We start from the raw sequence: 26,135 nt of genomic DNA, 5'->3' as shown, positions 1-26,135 counted from the left end.
TCATGGGAACCATCCAGCCCGAATTCCCAGCCAGGTCTTCCCTGAACTGGAAACAAGCACCCTGGGCCCTGTTTCGGGGGAACACCTCTCATCAGCCAGGCTAGCTTGAATCCAGTGGCAAAGTGAGCAAGGGACCCACGTCTGGGCATACCCTGCCAATTTACGCTGAACAAAGCAAACATAAGGAAATGAGGGATGGAGCTCTGAAACTTTGCAGACCCTCCCCCCCCCCCCCCAGTCACAGTTCTGGGTTGAATCCATCATAGTTCTTTAGCTCACTTCGCCAGCTCAGTTCAGACCCAGCTATATGCAAATTAATCTTGATCCTTTGTCTCATGGGAACAGTCCAGCCTGAACTGCCAAGCCAGGTCTTCCCTGAACTTCTCCTTGTGTTTGATAAGAACAAGATGTGCCTGAACTCTGAAACTGGGTCAAGCCAGGCTCAAGACTCTGAAGCCAGGATTCTGAAACTGGGTCAAAAAATGACCAGCATTGCTGTGCATTGTTAGTTAAAATATCCTTGGCGATATTATACTAGAGGGCAGGAAGAGATAGCTCAATGGCTTTTACTTTTTTTGACAAAGAACTCTACACTGCCATCGCATAGGACCTCAGGTGTTTGGGTGACCTAGGTGATGGGTTGTTTGACTGCCTAATCACTTTGAAAAGAAGATTAGATCTGTTCTTCGCAGAGTCAAGGAGGAATCTGATAGGAGTTGAACTGGACTCTGGAGATGAGATGTTTGGAGCTATTCATCACAGTTTTCAGCCTAGCCACACTTTGTCATCAGGTTTCAGGGCATCAGGTATTACATTTGTTTGTGGTGGTGTTGATATTGAATTGAGGATTTACAGAGGGAAGAGTTGAGTAAGTCTAGTTTGCAAGGGCATTGAAATATATTTTTTGTGTGTCCCTGAACCAGATGTGAACTTTCTTTGGTTGAACAGAGGTTTAAGGAGGGTTAAGGTAATCATACAGGGGAAAAGAAAGTGATTGTCTGTGACAAGGCTCTGGACTGGATCCACTCCTTCCTCATCGGCCGGACCCAGCGAGCCAGACTACCACTGTTCCGCTCAGAACCCACTCAGATCAGCTGTGGAGTGCGTCAGGGTTCATCCTCTTCAACGTCTACATGACCCTCCTCGCAGTAATCATCAGATGCCAAGCACTCAACATTGTATCATACGCCGAAAACACCCAGCTTATTCTCTACCACAATGATGAACCCACAACCGCAGAACCAACTTCCACAGTGGAATGAAAGGCCATTGCTACCTGGATAAAAGACAGCTGCCTCAAGCTCAACTCGGACTAGACCGACTCATGTTCCACATACCCACCAAGCAACTCCGATCGTCCCAACTCGCTCTTGTCTCCGTCACAGGATCCACAAAACCAGAACCGGAGGAATGTTGTTCTCCTACCTCGCCGCCAAGACCTGGAACACCCTTACTCTCCATCTGAGGCTATCCGCGTAGCTGACCCAATTCAGGAAGGACATCAAGACCTGGCTCTTCAAATAATCCTCCACCCAGTCTGACCAGCAGCCCCCTCTCTCAGCACCTTGAAACCCTTATGGGTGAGTAGCTGCGCTATACAAATCCCTGATTGATCGATTGGCTATATCTACCAGGATGAGTTGTGCTTTTGATGTTGTTTGTGTGTATATTATCTGTTTTTGCAAATGGTGGTTGACATGGTGTTTATGATGATCCAGAAATGGTGCTAATCCAATGATTGGCAATGATGGAATAACCGAAGGCCTTGTGCCTTGTAGTATTCGGTCATGGACTGTGGATAGGTTACATAACAAAATGAAAAAGGGGGTGGTCTCCCAGTTTATTACTAGGCACAAGTCTGGATTTGTGCTGCTTCTGGAAATGCATCTGCTAGACAAATACCACTGGGGAGGGGGTAATATTCGAGGAGGGGTGCCATATTTTTTTGCGGCTAAACATTTCATTTACTGTAGAATGGAAGTCAACTACCTCCAATTGATGTTTATGCTTTTGGCCCTGTGGGTCCATTAGTGTCATTGAAGCCAGGGGCACAGGAGGTGCTACAAATAAGATAACCTTGAAGAAGTCTGTCTGAACATTAACAATAAAGAAGAATTTGCATGTTTGTCTTGCAGCATGTCAAGCAATTTAAAAAAACAGGCGTATTAAACGTCAAACTCTTGACCAGCGTCTGATAATTTTTTGAACATTGTCTTTCATTTCTCTTAATCAAAAATGAAGATATTTGGGAGATATGCGGAGGGTGTGAAAGGAGAAAGCATGAGTATGTCAATGTTTTATAGCACACATGCAAATGTTCTAACTGCTTGGATTCTAAAGTGATCTTTTCAAGGAGTTCAAAAATAACAGCATACATGAAACATGGTCTGACTGATTAAGAGATCAACTGTATCTGAGGTGGTAGCAATGAACCCAGTAACTGCGCCTGTGTTGCAGTGTTTAGGCATAATAATCTGTTCTTTATGAGTTCTACACCTTGGAATGATGGATATCATGGTCATAACATACATTTTTCCCTGCTCCGAACTGCAAAACTCAAGATATTATAGTGTTTCCCAAGACAAATTCAGGTTTTCCACGGCAAAATTTGTGCTGATTAAAGTACGCATTTAAGCACTTACACGAATCCCGATCCAAGCATACATTTCAGGACAATAACCAACACTCCACATTGCAGCCATATATTTGTTAAAAGGTGCTCCAAAATGTAATATTAGACCGTGCTCTACAGCCCCCACACAAAATGAGAATCCTGCGTTATGAGTGGCCCTTTAAACCCCCTGTTATTTCCAAGTCTTGGAATTACAGTTACCTGGTGTCCGGGCAATTCGGATATGGGGAAATGAAGGCTTTATGAGATTTTATGGAATACCATGTAGGTATGAGGGTTTCCATGCTGATCACTACATGTGGTCTGCCAGAATTTCAGGCAGGAGCCGAAAACAGTGACAAAGACATAACTTATAATTCTGATGTGTCTACTAACAGGCCCATCGGAATTTATAGGGCTCATATAATGAGGATCTTGCTCTTTATGAAGCATTTACATTTTTCACAATCCTGTCTTTTTCTTTGGTGGACGTCACTGGCCGGCCCCCTCCCTTTCAAAACTGTTCTATCACCACTGAGGTCCGTCAATGGACAGGTAAGTCCAGAGAATGGGGAGGAGTGACAACCTGGGAAGGAGGCATTTGACTCAAAGAGGTCTAGTGGATTTTCAAAGGAGGTATACAGCACAAACTTAATGTATTTCATATTTCGCTTTTAAACTAGAACGTGAGGTGGTGGGACGAATATGTGAATTGTTGCTTCAGTCCTGCATCAGTCCCTTAGTGGGAGCCCAGGCCCTTGACTAGTCCCCAGAGCGCTGAACCCAAAACTTTCCCTAAACCGTAAAATTATAATTGATTGTCTTAACTTAGATCATGTGAGAGAAATTCAATGGTTGTCCTATATCAGGAGCATGGCTGAGAAGCTTGGGCGCCCAGAGGTTTTTTCCAGGCCAGAATCTCTGTGTAAAGCCGACCTAGCATGGGTCAAGACCAACTTTGCCAGGCTTTGTGAAGCAGAGCGAGAAATGGTTGAGTTAGGTAAACCTTCAGTAAGGGCCCATGTTTTGGTTACCACGTCGTTAACATTGGCACCCTATTTGTCGATCGTGACAAATTTCTTTCACAGATGGTTATTGACGAAATTTCGATTCAATCAAATGTTTATGGTATTATGGGATGTGAAAGGTTGGGGTAGGCCGGAGGATATTCCCCCTTGTAAATGTGATGATCTTTCTCCCCAAGATACTGTACATTTTTGCTGTAAGCAACCCCTTAAGCGAGCCTGCCCCTTTTAGTCTTCCAGCTTTACCAAAAGAGAAAGGGAAAAAGAAAATCAGTCAGAAACCCAAATCGACAGCTACAAGAACGAAAGCCAAAGGAAGGGGAAACAAAAGAATCAGTAAAAACAGCCAAGAAGGGGCTAAGACTCTAGTTTCAACTAACAGCGCGGTGAAAATCACCCCCTCTTTACGCTCTTTTTTTAAAGTCCTGCCTCAAGTTCTGGATCTAAGCCCAGTTAATAATCAGGAAGAAAGCCCAGACACACCTCTGGGTATTGATATCCCCTCAGTGAATTCACCCCCACTAACGGAAATGGCTGACCCATCACCGTCCGATCCGTCACAATCGGTGGAGGTAAACACTCCATGCGATGATGAAGGTGAGGCCCTAAACAGGACACCAACAGGTCCCTCTAAGGCTTCAGGGGAGAGAGATGAGGAAGGGGAGGCTGGTATCACAACTCACACTGCGACCGAGTCGGCATTGGCAGCTTTGGCAGCTTCAATCGCTTCAATGAGAGAAGAAATTCGTAGTGATTTTTTGGTCTCCAAAGCAAACCAAAATGACATTCGCTCATCTTGTGAAGCTTTGGAAAAGAAAGTAGATGGCTTGGGTGAAAGAACGGAGGCATTGGAGAACACAGTGGGAGCGGTAAAAGCTAATCTTGAAGCAGCTGTGTTAAAAATTCACAACCTACGCAAGGAGGGAGATGCAATGAAAGAAAGAATGGAAACTTTAGAGAATTTCTCACGCAGAAACAACCTGCGTCTTCTCAAAATACCGGAGGGGAAAGAAGGCGGGGACATAAAGAGTTTCGTTGTAAATCTTTTGAAGGAAGCTTTGGGTCTCGAGGAGACAGTTGAAGTGTTGGAGAAAGACATCCAAAGGATCCATCGTGACCCGTTCCGTCTTAACGCAGGCAGGTCTAAACCTCGGAAAATCCTTGTCAACTTCTTGACTTATACCTTAAAGGAGAAAATTCTTAACACTGCGCTTAAACTTAAAACTACAAAATGCTCTGAATTTCCTTTCGAGATCCGCTCTGATCTATCCAAGGCTACACTTGATAGGCAGTGGGAGTTGGGACAGAAGATGGATAGTTTTAGAACGGCTGGTGCAACAGTCCAGATGAGATTCCCGGCCTACTTACGCATCATGTATAATAACAAGATGTATAATGTCAGAACACCATTCGAGGCGGACGAGCTACTGGAGTCCATTCAGAACCACTCGCAGGGCAAATGTTGAACGACTAGGCCCCCCCCCCTCGCCTCAGTGTACTTGTTCTTACTCAATAGGCTGAATAACGTAATAACTAAGTAGGAGCCTTATGAGCTTTTGGGGAGAGGGAGGGGGGAAGAATGAAGAATAGAGGGAAAAAAAAAATACACATAAATAAAAAGAGGAGGCAAAAAAAAAAAAAAAGGATACAATAAAAAAAATATATATAGGGGAAAGAAAGGAAAAAAAATAAATAAATAAAAAATAAATAAATAAATAAATAAATTAGCATTATTTCATAAATAACCCTTTTCTGTAGATAAACAAATGAGCAAATGAATAAATCCACACTATCTGGAGAAAGCGAGTAACAAATCAACAGGGGGAAGGTGGGATGGTGATGGTGAATGTGCATGATAGTACAATGTTTTTTCACAGATATTCTTAAGGAGTGCAACTCCGTGTCGAGAGTAGAGCTCAGATCAGCGCAAACCGGCCCATCAACTGGCCGGAGGAAGTATGGATGGGTTCTCCAAAGGGGTGGGGGGGGGGAGGGCACAAAAGCATAAAAATTCAAAATTATCCTCAGAAGCCTGGCCCTTTAAAACAGATTTTTCTTTTTTACAGTCCAACCGCCTTAGATACAATAACTAAAAGAAACAAAGCAATAAATACTAAACCGGGTGGAATGAAAGTGAGCAATGGGAAAGAGAAATGACATTGATATCTTTTTTATCTTGGAACGTGAATGGTCTGCGCGTGCAGGGGAGAAGAGAACGCATTTTTCAATATTTGCGTGACTCCCCGGCGCAGATCATCATTATCCAAGAATCACATCTCTTAAAAAATGAGGCAGACGCAATTTTAAAAAAGCAAAAATGGATTGATGTATTCTTAAGTACTGACCATAATGCAAATATAAGAGGAATTCTCTTAATCTGCAAAAAAACAGCTAACGTGCGGATTCTTGAATTCAGAGAGGACAAATCTGGAAGATGGCTCATAGTTAACCTCTCTATACATGGGCAGAAATACAATTTAGTCGGATATTATGGTCCTAACTCTGATGACCCATCTTTTCTGGAAACAATAAGGAACGATTTAATAACCACCTCTGACCCCATAATTTGGACAGGGGACTTTAACGTTATTTTGAATCCAAAACTTGATAAAACCACTAATAGTAGCAGGTATAGTTGTCAACCCCCTTCAAAATCTAGACAGACTCTAAAAGGGATTATGGAGGACCTGGGTCTGGCAGATTTATGGAGAGAAAGAGCCGGAACTAAACCAGGGGTATCTTATCGGAATCTAAAATATAAACATACTTCACGAATAGATTTTGCCCTATTTAGCTACTGTCTCCAAAACTCTATAGCCAGTATAAAGTATATACCCTCTCACTTATCCGACCATTCAGCTCTCTCTTTCACCTTAATACTTCAAACTCACAAAAAACATCCCTCCTGGGCATTTGATCGAACTATTCTATTGGTCCCGGAGGAAGTGACATACCTCAACTCCGAAGCTAGGATGTTTTTAGATAGCAATTTGCACTCAACCTCCCTTGCCTTAGTATGGGAAACTCTTAAGGCATACCTGAGAGGCTGCATCACCAACAGAGCTTCCTTTATGAGGAAAAACTATCTATCCAAAATCAAAAATCTAGAACAGGAGCTAGAGATAATTGAACAAAGGCTTAGGGGCACAACTGGCTCACTACAAGATCAAAAAAATATGTCAGACCTCAAAAGTCAGATAGAAGATATCCTACAAGAAAGGGTCTCAGAGAAATGGGAGGCGAGCAAATTGTCCAATTTTGAATTCGGAGAAACCGCAGGTAAGATTTTAGCCTGGAGGGTCAAAGCAGACCAAGCAAAAAACCACATAAGAGGGATCATGGCAGCGGGGGAAAATCAGCTCAGGTCATCAGATGTAGGAATTAGTACTACCTTTACGCAGTTTTTTGCCGAAATATATAGGGATGATATTATAGATGACCAACAGGCAAGAAAGTCATGGCTGGATAAGATATCTCTTCCACAGTTATCGCAAGCGCAAAGTGAGGCATTGGAATTGGACATCTCAGAGACAGAGGTTAAAAAGGCCGTAACCGCACTAAAACATGGAAAAGCTACAGGTCCTGACGGACTCCCCGGAGAACTGTATAGAGCCTTGGCCGATACAATTGTCCCTACTCTGACGGCCCTTTTCAACGGTATTCTGAAGGACGGTAACGACCCACCTCAATCATGGAGCGAGGCAACTATAGTCTTGATCTTAAAACCTGGAAAAGACCCAACACTATGTGGGTCTTACCGCCCTATATCATTGTTAAATAATGACAACAAAATATATGCCTCTATTTTAGCAGCTAGATTGGGATCAGTAATGGGGGAAATAATCCATCAAGATCAAAAGGGATTTATTAAAGGGCGTCAGCTTTCTGACCTAACATATGATCTAGTGGGGGCAATCGATATCGCCTCAGCTTTTTCTATCCCACTGGCAACCCTCACCCTAGACGCAGCTAAAGCTTTCGACAGGGTAAACTGGCCCTATTTAAACGACGTTTTAAAGAAGGTCAACTTAGGGGAGAAACTCTGTCGAACAATAAAACTTATATATAAATCGCCAACAGCACGGCTTCTAATAAATGGCAAGCTGTCTGAATCATTTAAGATCTCTAGAGGCACAAGACAGGGCTGCCCGCTTTCCCCCCTCCTCTTTAACCTATACATAGAACCGTTTGCGGAAGTTCTCAGACGAGAAGACTCTATTCCATCCTTTAGGTTCAGGGAGTGGGAAAAGCGAGTAGTCTTGTACGCAGATGACATCTTGGTCTTTACCTCAGACCCGGAGATCGCTCTACCAATAGTTATCGAGAGAGCCGAAGATTTCGGCCGTATCTCGGGCTATGAGATAAACGCCTCCAAAACAGACATTATGGCATGGAACATACCTGACCTACGGCTAAATACATCAAACGCAATGAGATATTTGGGAATTCGGATAGTGCAAGATATCGCACAAATTGCCCAAGTCAATCTTGAGAGAATTCTTAAGGAAATTAAAAAATCTTTAAAATCTTGGTCTAATCTCCCACTAACTATCCTAGGTAGAGTAAGTTTGCTAAAGATGTCAATTCTTCCCAAGTTCACCTTCTTATTTAACACGATCCCCCTTGCATTTGATAAAACAGCGCTAGAGAAATGCCAGAGAGAGCTTAACTCCTTCGTTTGGGGATACAAGTCAGCAAGAATATCCTGGAAAAAGCTGAGGAGGAGGAGGGAAAAGGGGGGCCTATCCCTACCCGATCTACAATACTATGCGTGGGCATTCCAACTATCCCATTCGAGAATGCTCTTAAAAGTGCCATCCAATACATCAATAGGCCTCATGTTCATGGCAATGCTGATTGGTGCTGGCCTACCAACTAACGGCTACATGTTCAAGTTTGGAGAACAGAAATACTTCAAAAAGGTTAAATTAAAAACTCTTATGTCCCAAGCGAAGCTATGGTCACATATAAGGAGGAACCTGGGCTTGTCATACTACTCCAACCTTGCGCCCATCTGGGATTCCCCAGGGCTCCCTTCCTGCTGGGATGATCGGCTTACTATTCCGTTGAGAGTAGGAGGGATACTAACATGGGGTGATGTGTTGACAGGTGACTCTCTGAGGCCCTGGGAGGTTTTGCGGGAGCAGCGGGGGATAGAGCTCTCGAGGTTTAAGTATCTACAATTAGATAGGTGGGCTAAGGCAACAAATAGATCTAGGGCACCATTAGGGAAGCATAGTACCACCGAAGAGAAATTGGTAGCGCAACCTGCAGGGAGTAAAGAGGTCTCGAAATGGTACTGGTGCCTGCTAGAAGAGATAGACGGAGATTTCACCCTCCCGGAACAACTATGGGGCTCAGATCTGGGGGCCCAGAGCATCGAAACCTGGCAGAATTCCTGTACCCTATTATATAAATGTGTCAAACCCGCTTGGCTAAGACGCAATCATTTTTTTACAATTCACCGTGCATATTTTACACCGCTAAAACTTTCTACATTTATCCCAGGGAAGAAATGCAATAAATGTGGCCATATCGCAGCCTCAGACGTCCACATGTTCAAAGAATGCCCCAACATATTACAATTTTGGAATGAAGTTAAAGTAACCCTGGACTCCATCCTTAATATTTCGATCTCCATCACACTTTCCTTGATTATATTTGGATGGGACAACAATATAAAGGGCCACGCTAGGACATTTCTGTTCTTTGCCATACTGCTTGCAAGAAGAGAGATATGCAAGGTTTGGATTGACAATTCAGCACCAACCCACGCAAGCTGGCTGTCGTCTCTCTACGCAACCTCTAAAACTGACTTGAGGAGATCAGGCGGCGAGCGTAGCCGTATCTTTTGGGACGTTCTGGTTCGTTGGAGACAATAACCGGGGTTTTTTTTTTTTTTTTTTTTCCCCGGTCCTATGATTATGCCTTGAAACTCCAAGAACTAGGCCCCCCCCAGTCGGCTCAGAATGGCTAGTTCAACTGAATAAAACTTCAAGTTTGGAGTCTTTTTCCACGATACTCTTCGGGCCATCTATTGCCGAATTCCACCTATTAGAGCATAGGATGCAGAGGAAACTCTGCACCTGGATAGAGTGGTCGGCAGTTGGAGGCTAAATAAGAGGTGGCCAGGCAAATGAGGATTAAAAAAAAAAAAAAAAAAAAATGAAAAAACAAAAAAAAAAACAGAAGCAGAGCGAGAAATGGTTGAGTTAGGTAAACCTTCAGTAAGGGCCCATGTTTTGGTTACCACGTCGTTAACATTGGCACCCTATTTGTCGATCGTGACAAATTTCTTTCACAGATGGTTATTGACGAAATTTCGATTCAATCAAATGTTTATGGTATTATGGGATGTGAAAGGTTGGGGTAGGCCAGAGGATATTCCCCCTTGTAAATGTGATGATCTTTCTCCCCAAGATACTGTACATTTTTTGTTGTTCTGCAGATTGTTTTCGATGCCTTGGAAACGGGTTATCTCACCATTACTGAAAAAGATGAATTTTAAACAATATAAACCTGCCTTATTTTTTCTCCAAATGATGGAAACGCCTGAAACTATGTACTGTGTGGCCAGCTTTCTGGCAGCATCTGTCAGATTAAAGAGGTCTAGACTGGATGTTTAATGCTGTAAGCTAATTTCCTTTAGATGAGCTCTTGTAGCAGGGAAAAAATGACATTGAAAAATATCTGTAATAGGTCCATCAATTGAGGCTTTTTAATGGATATGAATTTTGAATATATTAGCATAATTTTAAATTCTTTTAACATGTTTTTTACTGTTTGCATTACTGTATAGTATACTTTTATGATTTTAATTAATCGAATAAAGTGGTTTTGACTTGACTTGACTCAAAGAGGTTTAGTAGATTTTCAAAGGAGGTATACAGCACAAACTTAATGTATTTCATATTTCGCTTTTAAACTAGAATGTGAGGTGGTGGGACGAATATGTGAATTGTTGCTTCCGTCCTGCATCAGTACCTTAGTGTGAGCCCAGGCCCTTGACTAGTCCCCAGAGCGCCTGGTAAGCAGTCTCCAGCGGGTGTATACAGAACGAGGCATACCTTGTCGTCAGGCTTGTAATCTGCAACGGTTCCTCGGACATAATGCACAAGGGAGTCGATCAGTCCATCGCATTCTCGCATTTGCTTCCTCCCCTCGGGGCCTGCAGAGCTCATATTTCTGAAAGGCAACCATTACAAGAGTTGACAAATTGCTGTCTTCTAATGCCTCCTCTTTAGATGCAAGTGGTGTCCTGCCTCCTTCCTCTTCTGACAGAAAACGCACAAAATTGATGTATGTGCATATATACCACGCCCACATCACACCAACTTTAAGCATCTCTTAAAACTATTTGCTTACTTTTACACAAGCAAACACACACGATACTCACAGCAAAACAACATCATTGATATGTGTTTATATTGTACAATTTACTGAAAAAAGAGAAACAAAAGACTTTTTCTATTCATAACCCGCCAGGTTCTCAATTATTTGCTTTGGACAACGTTTCTTGAGATGCTGTGCAGAAGTGCATGCACAGACGCATATTCAGTCTTTCAGCCTTCAGCCTTCAGCCACATGCTGTGATCCAGGCAGGCCTCGTCAGACAGGAGCTCACTCGGACTAACTTCTTTGTACGATCTGGCAAACGTGCGCTCTATGAGGCACCTCCACTTTAGAAAAATAACATCTTGGAATTGTGTTGGAATGAGCTCCAAAGTAGCGAACATAAATCGACTTCTTCAGTAGTAAAACAGGTAGGAGTATTAAAAGCACTATGTGCTCTAGTAGTGGGAAATACGCTAATTTGACACATTGCACCCAAAATCTAGAAATGAAAAATACAGCAAAATTCATCCTCTCAAACTTAAAAAATCAGAGATTGAGGTTACCTGGAAAGCAAGTTCTCCATTTCAACCAACTTTAAATCTGTCAGGCGAGGAGGATAGCTTTTCATTCATTTTGAGATTATCAGATCAAACATGAGAGGTATTTAATCTCAGATGGAGACTTAATCCTTTATTCTCGGTCCCAGATATTGCACGTAGAATGTAGCGAGGTGATGCTAAATGTGGTGTCCTAAACGTCAAATGTACATGTCATATCTTCTGTTTATAGGTTTGTGACGCTAATGTTACAGTGTTTCACTTATCATCAGTGAGTCTTCTGGTCGGCACACGTTATTTGTAGCAGCTTTCGGTTGTTTCTTCACTTCAGTGAAGAAACAATGTTCACCAACCTGAAATGGTATCCTACTTTTATTGTTTACTAGTCTACGGTCTTAATAAACATTATCACGTTTCTAATATAGAACAACTCCACTGCCAACCAATACATGAACAGCCCATAAACTGTTGCAGCAGGCACAGAGGAGGCAAGGCTGGAGTTGCTATTATTAATTTATTTATTTATTTATGGGTTTCTATAGCGCTGGAATCGACTCCAACTGGAGTATCTCTGCGCTGTGATACCAAATAAGATTTCAATATATATGCAGATAAAGAGGCAAGGGGCTAGATTTTATCAGTAAATAGCAGAGTTTTCAGTTGTTTCCTGAATTTTAAATGGTCTGTGCATAGCTTAAGGGCCAGAGGAAGTTTATTCCACAATGTGGGCCCTGCAACAGATAGTGCTTTCCCTCCGTGTCTAGTTCTTTTAACACGAGGTACTGCCAACAGAAAATGTTCGCTAGATCTCAATGATCTGGAGGGAGTGTAGGAGGTGAATTTCTGTTCCAGGTATGTCGGGCCATGTCCGTTTAAGCATTTATGAATAATGCAACATATCTTAAACTTGGCCCTTTGTCGAATACTCAACCAATGTAGTTTGTCAAGGAGAGGTTTTGATGCTGTTCTGGGAGGGGCATTTAGGACAAGGCGAGCTGCCGTATTCTGGACCACCTGGAGTCTATCCAGAACTCCTTCATTAGCGGAGAGGAGCAATCCGTTGCAATAGTCAATGCGACTCAGTATGAGGGCTTGCACTAGGGTTTTTCTGAAGGAATCTGGTAACAGGGGAAAGATCCTGCGCATCATGCTGATGGTGTGAAAGCATGAGCCAGCTACCATGTTACTGTGCTGTTTAAGGGACAGGTCATGGTCAAGGCGAATCCCCAGATTTTTGACGATCTGTTTGGGCTCTGGAACAGTACCAAGATCAGACGGTCACCAGTCTGGGGTCCACAGTAGTTTGGCATCTCCAAACAGCATTACTTCCATCTTGTTGACATTGCACTGTAGGTAGTTGGTGGACATCCACTGTGCGACGGCTTTCATGCCAGCGGAGAAGGAGTTTCTTATTTCAGTGGTGAGTTTTTGAAAGGGAAAGAGGAGCTGCGTGTCATCCGCATATGACACGGGAATGAAACCAAATTTGTGCATCACTCTTGCCAGGGGTGCCACGTAGATGTTAAAAAGTGTTGGGCTCAAACAGGAGCCCTGTGGCACCCCTTTCGTAATCTCTACCTCTGTTGATCGATATTCACCCATAGTGACAGTCTGGGTGCGATCGGTAAGAAAACTCCTTAGCCAAGCAAGGGCCTTGTTCTTAATCCCTACGTTCGACAACCGGTCAATAAGGATGTTGTGTGACACGGTGTCGAACGCTGCTGACAGGTCTAATAACACCAATATTACCGAGTAGCCTTTGTCCTGAAACATATGCAAGTCGTCAGTAACAGACAGGAGGGTGGACTCTGTACTGTGTTTCGGCCTAAACCCAGATTGGGAGTAGTCTAGGCCGCCAGCTATCTCAATGTAGCTGGATAAATGACGATTAACATATTTCTCAGTGAGCTTTCCCAAGAATGGTAACAATGAAATTGGTCTGAGATTTGATAAATCAGTCCAGGGAGTTGCAGTGTTCTTCCTGATAGGCCTAACTAAGGCCTGTTTCCACTGTTTGGGAACAGAGCCTGTACAGAGCGATAAGTTGATAAGTTTTTCAATAGTGGGTGATAAAATTTCCAGCAAGGTGGGCATAAGTCTTGCTGGGATGATGTCATCAGGACTTCCGCTTTTAATCTGCATCGTGAGTAGAGACACATCTTTAGGAGTAATAGGGGGGGAAGAGGTCTAAGGTGTGGGGGCCGCTATTAAGCTCCGAATCCTGAAAGATGGATACTGCATTGGTAGTCAACGTATTGTTAGAGTTGACTATTTTCGCATAGATGAGATCTATTTTGTTAGAAAAAAATAAATATATATTATCACAAAGTAGTTGTGAAGAAGTGTCTGGACTCTCACATAGACATAGAAAAATAACACTAATGTCAATAAAAAAAGGATTACAATTTTTGTTTACACTGAACTGTCTACTTACGCCTTTATGTTTGCCTCCATACTGTTTTTTTAGCTAGTCTATTATTCACTACTGTTTCTGTACTAAAGTAAAATGAGGAGATAATAGGAATTTATGAGAGGGGTTCATCCTCCTAGTTACATATACCTCAATAAATGGAGCCCTGCTCCATGGTGTATGCTAAACCTCCTACAGAGAGAAAAAGTGCAAGATTTTTTTTTTGTATAACCTTCACCCATCAGGGTTACCCCTTGGTGGCATGCTTCATCATAGGCTTCTTCACGTTCTGTTGCGGAATGGGAGCACTAGTTGTTATATACCGGATGACCGATAAATAGAGGATGGATGTGTTTTCTATGTGAATTTAAAAATGCTTGCCTGGGAGGAAAACTTTGCTTTATTCCGTCTTCCAGATGGTATGGATAAAAGGGAAAAAAAAATAGTGTGGTTTTGATGACCCTTCTTTCTACATTGTCCACATGTTTCAAGCCACCCATCCCCGGGGCTATTTTCAGGACCAGGGACTAACTGTCTGAATTAACTCCTGATCAGAACTTTTTGACTCACTAAATATGCCAATCAAAAAGCATGACTGAGTGGCCATCTTTCACCCCACCTTTCCGGGTCATTGACCCTCGTCCACTTTTACTTTTTTCGACCCCCCTCTGCGCACCTTTATGCATCTCACTCTATCTCTTGCCAGTCTCTACTAACTCACAAATAATCTCAAACCCCGGTTGCTAATGGCAACTCACGATTCCACATCTCTCTCCTATCCCTTTTAGGTGGTCTACACTGCTTCTACAAACTCTTTCCATTCTTTCTCTAATCCAGTCTCCAACCATTCCACTTAAATCAAACCACAAACTATATCTATCTCAAGCGACTCTAACACTGTACAGCACTTGATTGTTTCCAAACTAACTAAGATCTTTATAAATCACCTACATACATATCGAGCAAGTCTCAGGGCATACTGCTGATAACATAGATCGGGTGGTAAATGAACTTGCAGCATAGTTTGTGTGCAATTTCTGGTCACGGGTAACGTTTGTAATAAAAAGCTAGAGGCTTCATAGGTATTTTGCAGAGCACAGCCTGCTGCATAACAGCTTTTGTATCCTAGTAAGACAGCTCAGTCGGTCAAGAATACATGCATTTCGGGTGCTACACATACTCATAAAAAAAATAATAAAACAATTACATTAAAAATCTAATTCATATAATTAATTCTGCAAAACATTATAAAATCAATACATTCCTTCTTAACAGCACAAAAATAATATTTCAGGCCAAAACGCCAATATGCATCTTCTAATGTAAGGTGACAGGAGTGAATAACTCACCCAATTTTAAATGTATCTGGGCCATTAAGAACTTCCCTACAGCAGATTTAGCCAAAGGCACGAACAAGAGAAAGAAGCAAGCACTGCATAGCTAATAGGCGTGCCATAGGCTGCTGATATTTTGCCTTTACCAATTCCTACTTTTTTGATCCATCCAACAGGGGACAAGAAAAAAGGGAGGGGGGTCCTAAAACGCTAAATCCCGATGCATTTTCCATAGACTATTTTTCAGACAGGGCTACAACGAAAACTGTTGAACGGAATTTTGGACCAAATTCAGCAGGAAGCTAGATATTGGTTCGCAGATTGTGCTTTTTATGATTTATTTTAAATCCATTCAATAGTTTTTGAGATATTAAGGGTAAATTAGAATTGTATATTTAGGCCATTGGGCTAGCGAGAGTCTCACAAGCGTCCCACTAGAGTGCGAATTAAAAAAATGGAGGCCTGTGAATGGTCAAGAGGCCTGTTTTTCCCGTGAGTCTTCAAGCTCTCGCAAGCGTGAGAGGCTCTCACGAGTCCCGTGAGAGAGAGCACTCTAAATGAATGGCTGTTGGAATTGAGGAAATGAGATGGTTGGAATGTTAGAACCGGCTGTCTCTAGTTGGCAGAGGTATGCACTTCTGACAAATAGGGACACGCCTTTTCTAGTCAGGGCAAGGGGATCACACCCTTTGATAACCCCTGCTCACCCCCTTGGTAGCTTGGCAGAGCAGACAGGCTTATCTCAGAGGCTGTGTGTTAAGCATTTATGACCACATACAGTAATAAAGTGAATACACTACAAATGGACACGACACAGTAGTATTATAAAAATAAGGATTTTTATATAAGGCTTAGCACAAGACCAAATAACGACAAAAATATACCACAATCTCAATAAATACTCTTGGAAGAAAAAATAATAGTTCAAGTGTAGTTTCTTCTTAGCACCAAAGTCTTTAGTATCAAAAACAACTCTTCTTAGTTCAATCACAGTTCTTGGCAACAATGTAACCCACACGGGAGTCACACAAGGTTGAGGCAAAGTTAATCCAAAGGGTTCGGCGTCGACCGTGAGGAGCGCTACGTCGAGCCCGGAGTCGCACAGACCCCCCACAACACAGTACCTTGGGAAAGCGAAGCACACGATGATGAGCGGCGTCAAGGTGTCAGGCGTTGCGTCTTCGGCGTCGATCGGGCCTCGGAGTCGGGGCGACCTGCAGCGGCGTCGACAGATGTCAGGCAGGAGCAGCGCTCCCGAGGCGAAGCAGGATACGGCGTCGTCGACGATGAAGTTGCAAGAGTGAGCAGCGCTCACGGCGTCGAGAGGGCACGAAGTCGATGCGATCAGCAGCGGTGCAGACACGAGGTCACTTGGAGCTGGAGCCGAACTCGCTACTCACTGGCGTTCCTGCTGGCGTCGATCGGGCCCGGCGGCCGGGGTCGAGAAAGCGGGACACTGGAGCTGTTACTCACGATGTCGAGCTGGATTCGGCGGCGTCCGTCGGCGTCGAGATTGCTGGATTCTTTCAGAAGTGATGGATTCACAGGTTCCAGCAAATAGCACTTTTTAGCAGATGAAGTCCTTTAGCCCTGTGACTTCAACAGGAGCCTGGCACTCTTCCAGCCCTTGGAGATTTTCTTTAGCAAAGCTTGAGAGTACACACTCAGTTCCTCTCTCCTGGTTCCTTGGCAAAAATAAAGAAGCAACTGCAGGATTCCCCCAACCAACAGCACACTGGCAGAAGGGGTAGGCAAGTCCTTGGATCAGCAGGCTTCTTGTACTTGGTACAGGTTTCCTTGTCAGAAGTGATCTAAATTCTAAGTTCAGGGGTCCTTCTCTTATACCCCTTTTTGGCTTTGATCCCTTTGTCCATGCAGGGGAATTTCCCAACATCCTGGGTCTGTTGTGGGTGTAGACAGGCAGAGGCACCTGACCTATTCACTGTGCAGGGCTGGGTCCTCAGACGCCCAGCAGGAGGTGGAGCCAGCATTGTCACCGGCAGGAGCAGAGCTATCGGCCTCCTGGTAGGAGGTGGGGCCAGGATCGTCCCTGGCAGGCACAGAGCAATCAGTCGCCTGGCAGGAGGTGGAGCCAGCATTGTATCAGGCAGGGCAGGCTATCAGGAACTACTCTCCCCCTACTCTCAATGCAAATGTCCCACTCATCCCACACTGACTCACTCAGACCTCTGGAGCCACCCAGCTCCTGTCACACATACGAAACCAGCAGAAACCAGAAATAGTTAGACAAGAAAATAGCCACTTTCTAAAAGTGCTATTTTCAAACCCAGAGTCCAAAAACCATCCACACAAACGGATGCGTGATTAAACCCCGAGTTCAGGGATACCAAACTCGATATTGCACCATGCCCCCCGAGCCAGCTAGGATTATAGCATTAATAATCCTAGCAGCCCATTCTAACTAATGGAGAGCAGGTTACCTTACAATAGTGAAAAACGAATATGGCTGTAATTCACTATTAGGACATGCCAACTTGGTCAGGCGTGTCCTACCTTACGCTTACAATGCACCCTGCCCGTGGGCCTACCATAGGGGTGACTAACATGAAGTTAAGGGAAGGTTTAGGGACTGGCAAGTAGGGGTACTTGCGCAGTCAGCGTGACAGTACCAGACTGCACGTAGGTCTAGCAAAGGCAGACCTGTAGACATACTATTACTAGGCCGCTCTTGTGGGAGGCACAACATGTGCTGCAGCCCACAAGCAGCATTTGTATTTACAAGCCCTGGCACTCCTGGTGCACTAGACTAGGGACTGACAGTAAACCAAATCAGCCAAACATGGAATTCAATCAGTACAGTAATTTTACATAGGGAGCACTTGCACTGTGGCACTGATCAGCAGTGGCACAGTGCCCAAAGCATTATACCAGCAAAAACATCGTAAACAGAGGAGGCAAACAGAAAAAAATGGAGGAGAGACTCAAGCTAATGATGTCAGGTCTAACAAGTGTCCCCTCCAGCTGAAATGTGGGGAGAACTACCCTTGACCTAGGGAGTCCTCATCACTAAGGCGGAAAAATCTGGACAGACCATCAGCATTGGCGTGATCTGTACCAGGGCGGTGTTCCACCGTGAAGTCCATCCCCTGTAGAGAAATGGACCACCTCAACAGTTTTGGATTCTCACCCCTCATCTGCATCAGCCATCTGAGGGGCCTGTGGTCTGTCTGAACCCGGAAGTGAGTCCCAAACAGGTAGGGTCTTAGCTTCTTCAGCGCCCAGACCACAGCAAATGCTTCTCGCTCTATCGCACCCCACCTCTGTTCCCTGGGAAGTAACCTCCTACTGATGAAGGCCACAGGAATGTCTCGGCCCTCTTCATTCACCTGAGCTAGAACAGCCCCCACGCCATGCTCTGAAGCATCCGTCTGGACAACAAATTCTTTAGAAAAGTCGGGTGCCTGGAGTATAGGTGCTGTGCACATTGCAGTTTTCAGGGTGTCAAAGGCCGTTTGACAGGCATCAGTCCAGGTCACATTTCGTGGCTGCTTCCTGGAAGTCAGCGAAGTCAAGGGGTGCACAATGTTACCATAATCCTTGACAAACCTCCTGTAGTAACCCGTGAGACCCAAGAAGGCTCTGACCTGAGTTTGGGTTTTGGGCGGTGCCCAAGCCAGGATGGTATCAATCTTGGGTTGCAGGGGGGCCACCTTGCCGCTCCCTACTACGCTCCAAGTACACCACAGAACCCTGCCCAATCTGGCACTTACTGGCTTTGATTGTGAGGCCTGCTCTGCGCAGGGCCAACAACACTTCCTGGAGGTGGCGCAAGTGTTCCTCCCAGCTGGCGCTGAACACTGCAATGTCGTCCAGGTAGCCAAGACCTGGTTGACCAACCTCTGGAAGGTGGCAGGGGCATTCTTCATCCCAAAGGGCATCACTCGGAACTGGTAGAGCCCATCTGGTGTGGAGAATGCCGACCTCTCTTTTGCCCCATCAGTTAAGGCGATCTGCCAGTACCCAGACGTTAGATCAAACGTACTGAGGTACCGGGCAGCCCCCAACCAATCTATGAGCTCATCAGCTCTGGGGATGGGGTGTGCGTCAGTCTTGGTGACTGAATTGAGTCCTCGGTAATCCACAGAGAACCGAAGTTCTGGTGAAGCACCAGGCGCTGCAGCCTTCGGGACCAAGACCACTGGGCTGGCCCAAGGACAGCTAGAGGAGTCAACCACCCCTAAGGCAAACATTTTGGAGACCTCCTCCTTAATGTATGCTCTGACCTTGTCAGTCACCCTGTAAGCCTTGTGCTTCACAGGAGTGCTGTCTCCGGTGTCCACATCATGGACACACCAATGAGTGACACCAGGAACCAAGGAAAACAGATCAGGGAATTGTCCCAACAGTTGGCGACAATCTTGCTTCTGCTCAAGGGTCAGTGTGTCAGAGAGGACAACACCATCCACTGACCCATCTTGCTCTTTTGCATACAGGAGGTCAGGAAGAGGCTCACTCTCCTCCATTCCAGCATCTGTAGCTAGGAGCATGCCCACTTCGGACCTTTCTAAGTGGGGCTTCAAACGGTTGACATGCAGGACCCGCAGGGGGTTCCTGGGAGATTTCAAGTCCACCAAGTAGGTGACATCGCTCTTCTTCTCCACAACCTTAAACGGTCCAGTCCACCTGTCCTTGAGCGCACAAGGTTCCACAGGGAACATGACCCAAACTTCTTGACCAGGCTGAAGTTCGACTAGAGTGGCATTCCGGTCGTACCACCGCTTCATCTCTTCCTGGCTGGCCTCCGGATTTGCCTGAGCAAGATCTCTGAAGCGCCTAGTCTGGTTCCTAAAGGCCAGCATGTAACTGTATACATCCTGGGGAGGTTTCCTGGAGATTGCTCCCAGCCTTCTTTGACCAGACTCAAAGGTCCTCTTACAGGGTGACCATACAAAAGCTCAAAGGGGCTGATCCCTAGAGACTTCTGTGGCACCTCACAGTAAGCAAACAGCAGGCATGGTAAGAGGACGTCCCAATTACGCCTCATTGGTTCTTCAAGACCCATGATAATGCCTTTAAGGGTCCGGTTGAATCTCTCAACCAGCCCATTACCTTGGGGGTGGTAAGGAGTGGTGAACTTGTAGGTTACCCCACACTCCTTCCACAGAGACTTCATATAATTGGAAATGAAGTTGGTGCCCCGGTCTGACACCACCTCTCTGGGGAACCCCATGGGGGAGAAAACCCCCATCAGTGCCCGTCCCACCACGGGGACCGTCACTGTTCGGAGAGGGATGGCTTCCGGGTACCGTGTGGCATGGTCCACCAAGACCAGGATGAACCTGTTGCCCAGGGCTGTCTTGGGGTCCAGGGGCCCAACAATGTCAATCCCCACCCGGTCAAAGGGGTACTGACCACTGGAAAAGGTTGGAGGGGAGCCTTCTGCTTCCTTCCGCTTTTCCCACTTGCCTGGCAAGTGTGACAGGTTTTACAATGGATGTCTACATCCCTTCTCATCTGAGGCCAATAAAAATGGGTGACAAGCCTGTCATAGGTCTTGTCCTGCCCCAGATGTCCAGCTAACGGAACGTCATGAGCCAAACCCAGTAGGAAGGCTGTGAAGCGCTGGGGTACCACCAGCACACGGGCTGACCCAGGCTCAGCAGCCTTAGGCTCGCTATACAGGAGGTCGTTCTCCCAGTAAACAAAATGTGACCCTGACTGATCACCTGAGGTTTGGGCTGAGGCCTGCTGCCTCATACCCACAAGAGAAGGGCACACTTTCTGTTCTGCAACAAATTCTTCCCTGGAGGGACCACCATCCTGCTGCCAATGGGTCACCTCGGGCAGGTCTCCCAGTTCAGCAACTTGTTCCCCTGTGGGCTTCAGGGCATCCCCCTCAGGGTCTACCTCCTCCTGGACCACGGGAACTATGGGGGCCGGTTTCCCACGCCTCCTGCCTCTTCTCTTTACAGCTGGGTCCTGGGCCATACTTTCAGGCTCCGGGACCCCATCAACACCCTTACTTGCGGTCATGGATTGAGTGGTTGCACACACCCACTCTGGCACACCCAACATTTTCAAACGTGACTTCCTCTCCACCTTAGCCCAAGGGGAGTCTTCCAAATCATTGCCCAGGAGACAATCAACAGGCATGGCGGGCCTCACAGCAACCTGAAGAGTACCTGAAACTCCCCCCCATTCAAAGGGAACCTGAGCTACCTCACACTCTTTCTGGGAGTTGTCAGCAGCTATCACAGGGTAGAATGCGTGGGGAACCACCTGCTCTCTGGACACCAAGTGACACTTGACAGCTGTCACACTCGCTCCGGTGTCTCTGAGAGCTTCCACTCTATGGCCATTAATGGTCACCCACTGCCTATATTTATTAGTGTTACTAGGCAGAGGGGGTGGAGGGACCATTTCCATGTCTCCTAGCGAGACCAGGGACATCTCTGCGGGACCCCTACCACCAGGGGCAACTATCTCCTCCCCTCCCAGGACTACACTCGCCAACTGACTGGGAGTGCACATGGTGGTGCACTAGAGTCCCTCATGGGACACTGGGGATCATAAAAACGATGTCCTACCTGCTTACAAACATCGCAGGTCATTGGGCCCCTATGAACTGGTTTACCTGTCAGGCCCCTGGCTTCTTCACAGGGGGAGGTTGGGAACCTTTCCCTTGGTTCCCTTGGGGATTACTTTGGGGCCCTTTCTGGGACTCCTTTTGTTTACCCGTGTCCCCCCCACTCTTCTGCTGGGGACCCTGCCCACCTTTGGCTGAGTCTCCCACTGGACCCTTGTGGACCCTGGTACTGACCCAGCGGTCTGCCTCCTCAGCAAGTTTTCTAGGGTTAGATATCTTGCTATCAATAAGATGCTGGCGCAGCTCTGGAAAACAGTTATTAGACAAATGCTCCCAAGCAAACAAATCATAAAGAGCTTCATACCTTTCCACTTTGCTGCCCTTTACCAACCATCCATGGCTCTGCAAAAAAATGACACATATTCAACCCACGTCGTACCAGGCAATTTCTTACATTCTCTAAAAGCTTGTCTGTACTTTTCTGGGGATAGCCATACCTCAACATTAAAGCATCTTTCATATGAGCATAAGACGTCCTATCCTCAACAGGCATGTCTAACAGGGTATCTCTCCCCTCATTCACAAAGCGACCCCACAACCCCGCTCCCCAATCCTTCTCAGGGACCTGGTGGGCCAACAATGCTAACTCATATGCTTTAAACCATTGGCCAATATCTTCATTCTTATGATAATCTTTTATCACATCTTTGGGAAAATAAAACCTACTTTCTGCAGGCACAGATGGGATGCTGCCACCAGAGGGATTCAAGTCTAACTCTTCAGCTTTGAGCTCTAGATCCCTCAACCTTGTGTCACGCTCCAAAGCTAACTTTTCTCTTTCAAACTCCAACTTTTTGATCTCCAAATCAGCTTCTCTCCTACCTCTTGCATTTTCTAACTCCAACTGCCCATTTATCTTAAGTTTTGCCATCTCCATGTTGTATGCACGCTCCTTTTCCCTTTCTTTTCTTTCTTCAGGGGAAAGGCCTTTGGAGGAAACACTGCTACCGGGAGAGGACACAGGCCCATTCACTGGCACCTCCTCATCCCCTTCCCCTGGCGGTACCACCACCGCATCAGAGGGACTTCTGGCTTCTAACCAGGCTTCCAATGCTTTAAGATAATCCTCCTTCAATGTGATGCCTGTGGTAGGAACTTTAAACCTCTTGCAAAAGGATTTCAGCTCCTTCAATTTGTAGTCGTTTATCTTTGCTCTATCAAATTCCTCCACAACAACAACAGGGGTGGTGCTTCCGGCATCACTCATGGTCAAAACTGACAGTGTTCAAAAAATCAAGCTTCAGAAAAGCGGAGAACAAAAATAGAATCCTACCAAACTAGATTGTGGCTGCGCTATGGTCTGCTTTCACTATGTAGCGCACACTAATCACTGCACATGGGTCATAAATGCAAGGTTCAAATCCCACCGCTGCCAACAATGTTAGAACCGGCTGTCTCTAGTTGGCAGAGGTATGCACTTCTGACAAATAGGGACACACCTTTTCTAGTCAGGGCAAGGGGATCACACCCTTTGATAACCCCTGCTCACCCCCTTGGTAGCTTGGCAGAGCAGACAGGCTTATCTCAGAGGCTGTGTGTTAAGCATTTATGACCACATACAGTAATAAAGTGAATACACTACAAATGGACACGACACAGTAGTATTATAAAAATAAGGATTTTTATATAAGGCTTAGCACAAGACCAAATAACGACAAAAATATACCACAATCTCAATAAATACTCTTGGAAGAAAAAATAATAGTTCAAGTGTAGTTTCTTCTTAGCACCAAAGTCTTTAGTATCAAAAGCAACTCTTCTTAGTTCAATCACAGTTCTTGGCAACAGTGTAACCCACACGGGAGTCACACAACGTCGAGGCAAAGTTAATCCAAAGGGTTCGGCGTCGACCGCGAGGAGCGCTTCGTCGAGCCCGGAGTCGCACAGACCCCCACAACACAGTACCTTGGGAAAGCGAAGCACACGATGATCAGCGGCGTCGAGGTGTCCGGCGTCGCGTCTTCGGCGTCGATCGGGCCTCGGAGTCGGGGCAACCTGCAGCGGCGTCAACAGATGTCAGGCAGGAGCAGCGCTCCTGAGGCGAAGCAGGATACGGCGTTGTCGTCGATGTCGATGATGAAGTTGCAAGAGTGAGCAGCGCTCACGGCGTCGAGAGGGCACGAAGTCGATGCGATCAGCAGCGGTGCAGACACGAGGTCACTTGGAGCTGGAGCCGAACTCGCTACTCACTGGCGTTGCTGCTGGCATCGATCGGGCCCGGCGGCCAGCGGCGAGGATGCGGGACACTGGAGCCGTTACTCACGATGTCGAGCTAGATTCGTCGGTGTCCGTCGGCGTCGAGATTGCTGGATTCTTTCAGAAGTGCTGGATTCACAGGTTCCAGCAAATAGCACTTTTTAGCAGATTAAGTCCTTTAGCCCTGTGACTTCAACAGGAGGCTGGCACTCTTCCAGCCCTTGGAGATTTTCTTTAGCAAAGTTTGAGAGTACACACTCAGTTCCTCTCTCCTGGTTCCTTGGCAAAAATAAAGAAGCAACTGCAGGATTCCCCTAACAAACAGCACACTGGCAGAAGGGGTAGGCAAGTCCTTGGATCAGCAGGCTTCTTGTCCTTGGTACAGGTTTCCTTGTCAGAAGTGATCTAAATTCTTAGTTCAGGGGTCCTTCTCTTATACCCCTTTTTGGCTTTGATCCCTTTGTCCATGCAGGGGAATTTCCCAACATCCTGGGTCTGTTGAGGGTGTAGCCAGGCAGAGGCACCTGGCCTATTCACTGTGCAGGGCTGGGTCCTCAGAAGCCCAGCAGGAGGTGGAGCCAGCATTGTCACTGGCAGGAGCAGAGCTATCGGCCTCCTGGTAGGAGGTGGGGCCAGGATCGTCCCTGGCAGGCACAGAGCCATCAGTCACCTGGCAGGAGGTGGAGCCAGCATTGTTTCAGGCAGGGCAGGCTATCAGGAACTACTCTCCCCCTACTCTCAATGCAAATGTCCCACTCATCCCACACTGACTCACTCAGACCTCTGGAGCCACCCAGCTCCTGTCACACACACACCAAACCAGCATAAACCAGAAATAGTTAGACAAGAAAATAGCCACTTTCTAAAAGTGCTATTTTCAAACCCAGAGTCTAAAAACCATCCGCACAAACGGATGCGTGATTAAACCCAGAGTTCAGGGATACCAAACTCGACATTGCACCATGCTCCCCGAGCCAGCTAGGATTATAGGATTAATAATCCTGGCAGCCCATTCTAACTAAAGGAGAGCAGGTTACCTTACAGTAGTGAAAAACGAATATGGCTGTAATTCACTATTAGGACATGCCAACTTGGTCAGGCGTGTCCTACCTTGCGCTTACAATGCACCCTGCCCGTGGGCCTACCATAGGGGTGACTAACATGAAGTTAAGGGAAGGTTTAGGGACTGGAAAGTAGGGGTACTTGCGCAGTCAGCGTGACAGTACCAGACTGCACGTAGGACTAGCAATGGCAGACCTGTAGACATACTATTACTAGGCAGCTCTTGTGGGAGGCACAACATGTGCTGCAAGCCCACAAGCAGCATTTGTATTTACAAGCCCTGGCACTCCTGGTGCACTAGACTAGGGACTGACAGTAAACCAAATAAGCCAACCATGGAATTCAATCAGTACAGTAATTTTACATAGTGAGCACTTTATCTGTGGCACTGATCAGCAGTGGCACAGTGCCCAAAGCATTATACCAGCAAAAACATCGTAAACAGAGGAGGCAAACAGAAAAAAATGGAGGAGAGACTCAAGCCAATGATGTCAGGTCTAACAGTTGGTATTACTGTTTACCGTGAAAAATTGGAGTTGTACTGGAAATGAAGTAAAAAAGCTATATAAGGGAGCAGCAGAAAGGCATGCTGGCCCCAAACATTTAGAGAGGTGGTGTCTAAGGGATAACTACTGTGAAGAAAGTTATTTTATGGAGTACGTGGTTCTCAATACACTCTGCTACGAAAAATGCATATTGTAGTGCTTGTTATTGGGAGGAAGTGTGTAAGACATAAGTACTGTTAAGAGTAGAAAGTTATTTTGTTAAACAAATGTTACAATCTAGCGAGACTCTTGCGGGATCGAGAAAAGTAGGAAGGAGTGGGTGATGTTTGAATACCCTCTGGTATGCACACTTGTTACTGTAGGAAGGAGTCTTAGTGGAGATGGTGTTCATCAGAGTCTACTGTTCACGTCCATCGTTTTGGGAGTGTTGTGAGTAGAGTTAAGGTTCTGCTGACACTCTACAATGCAACGCGAAATTGTACAGGGAGTAGA

At 45.8% G+C, this 26,135-nt stretch overlaps 1 protein-coding gene across 1 annotated transcript in view; it reads right to left on the bottom strand.

Moving 5' to 3' along the window:
- PKP2 (plakophilin 2) overlaps positions 1 to 26,135 on the bottom strand; it is a 474,852-nt gene that overhangs the window by 72,997 nt on the left and 375,720 nt on the right. Inside the window, exon 7 of the mRNA XM_086920178.1 lies at positions 10,704 to 10,821. Within this exon, the coding sequence (XP_086776304.1) occupies positions 10,704 to 10,821 (118 nt within the window). The remainder of the gene's footprint in view (positions 1 to 10,703; positions 10,822 to 26,135) is intronic.

Source organism: Lissotriton vulgaris, chromosome 1_1 (genome assembly GCF_964263255.1).
Source record: "Lissotriton vulgaris chromosome 1_1, aLisVul1.2, whole genome shotgun sequence".
Lineage (NCBI taxonomy): Eukaryota > Metazoa > Chordata > Amphibia > Caudata > Salamandridae > Lissotriton > Lissotriton vulgaris.
Note: the sequence above shows the minus strand (reverse complement) of the source record. Positions and strands in the feature narration are given on the sequence as shown.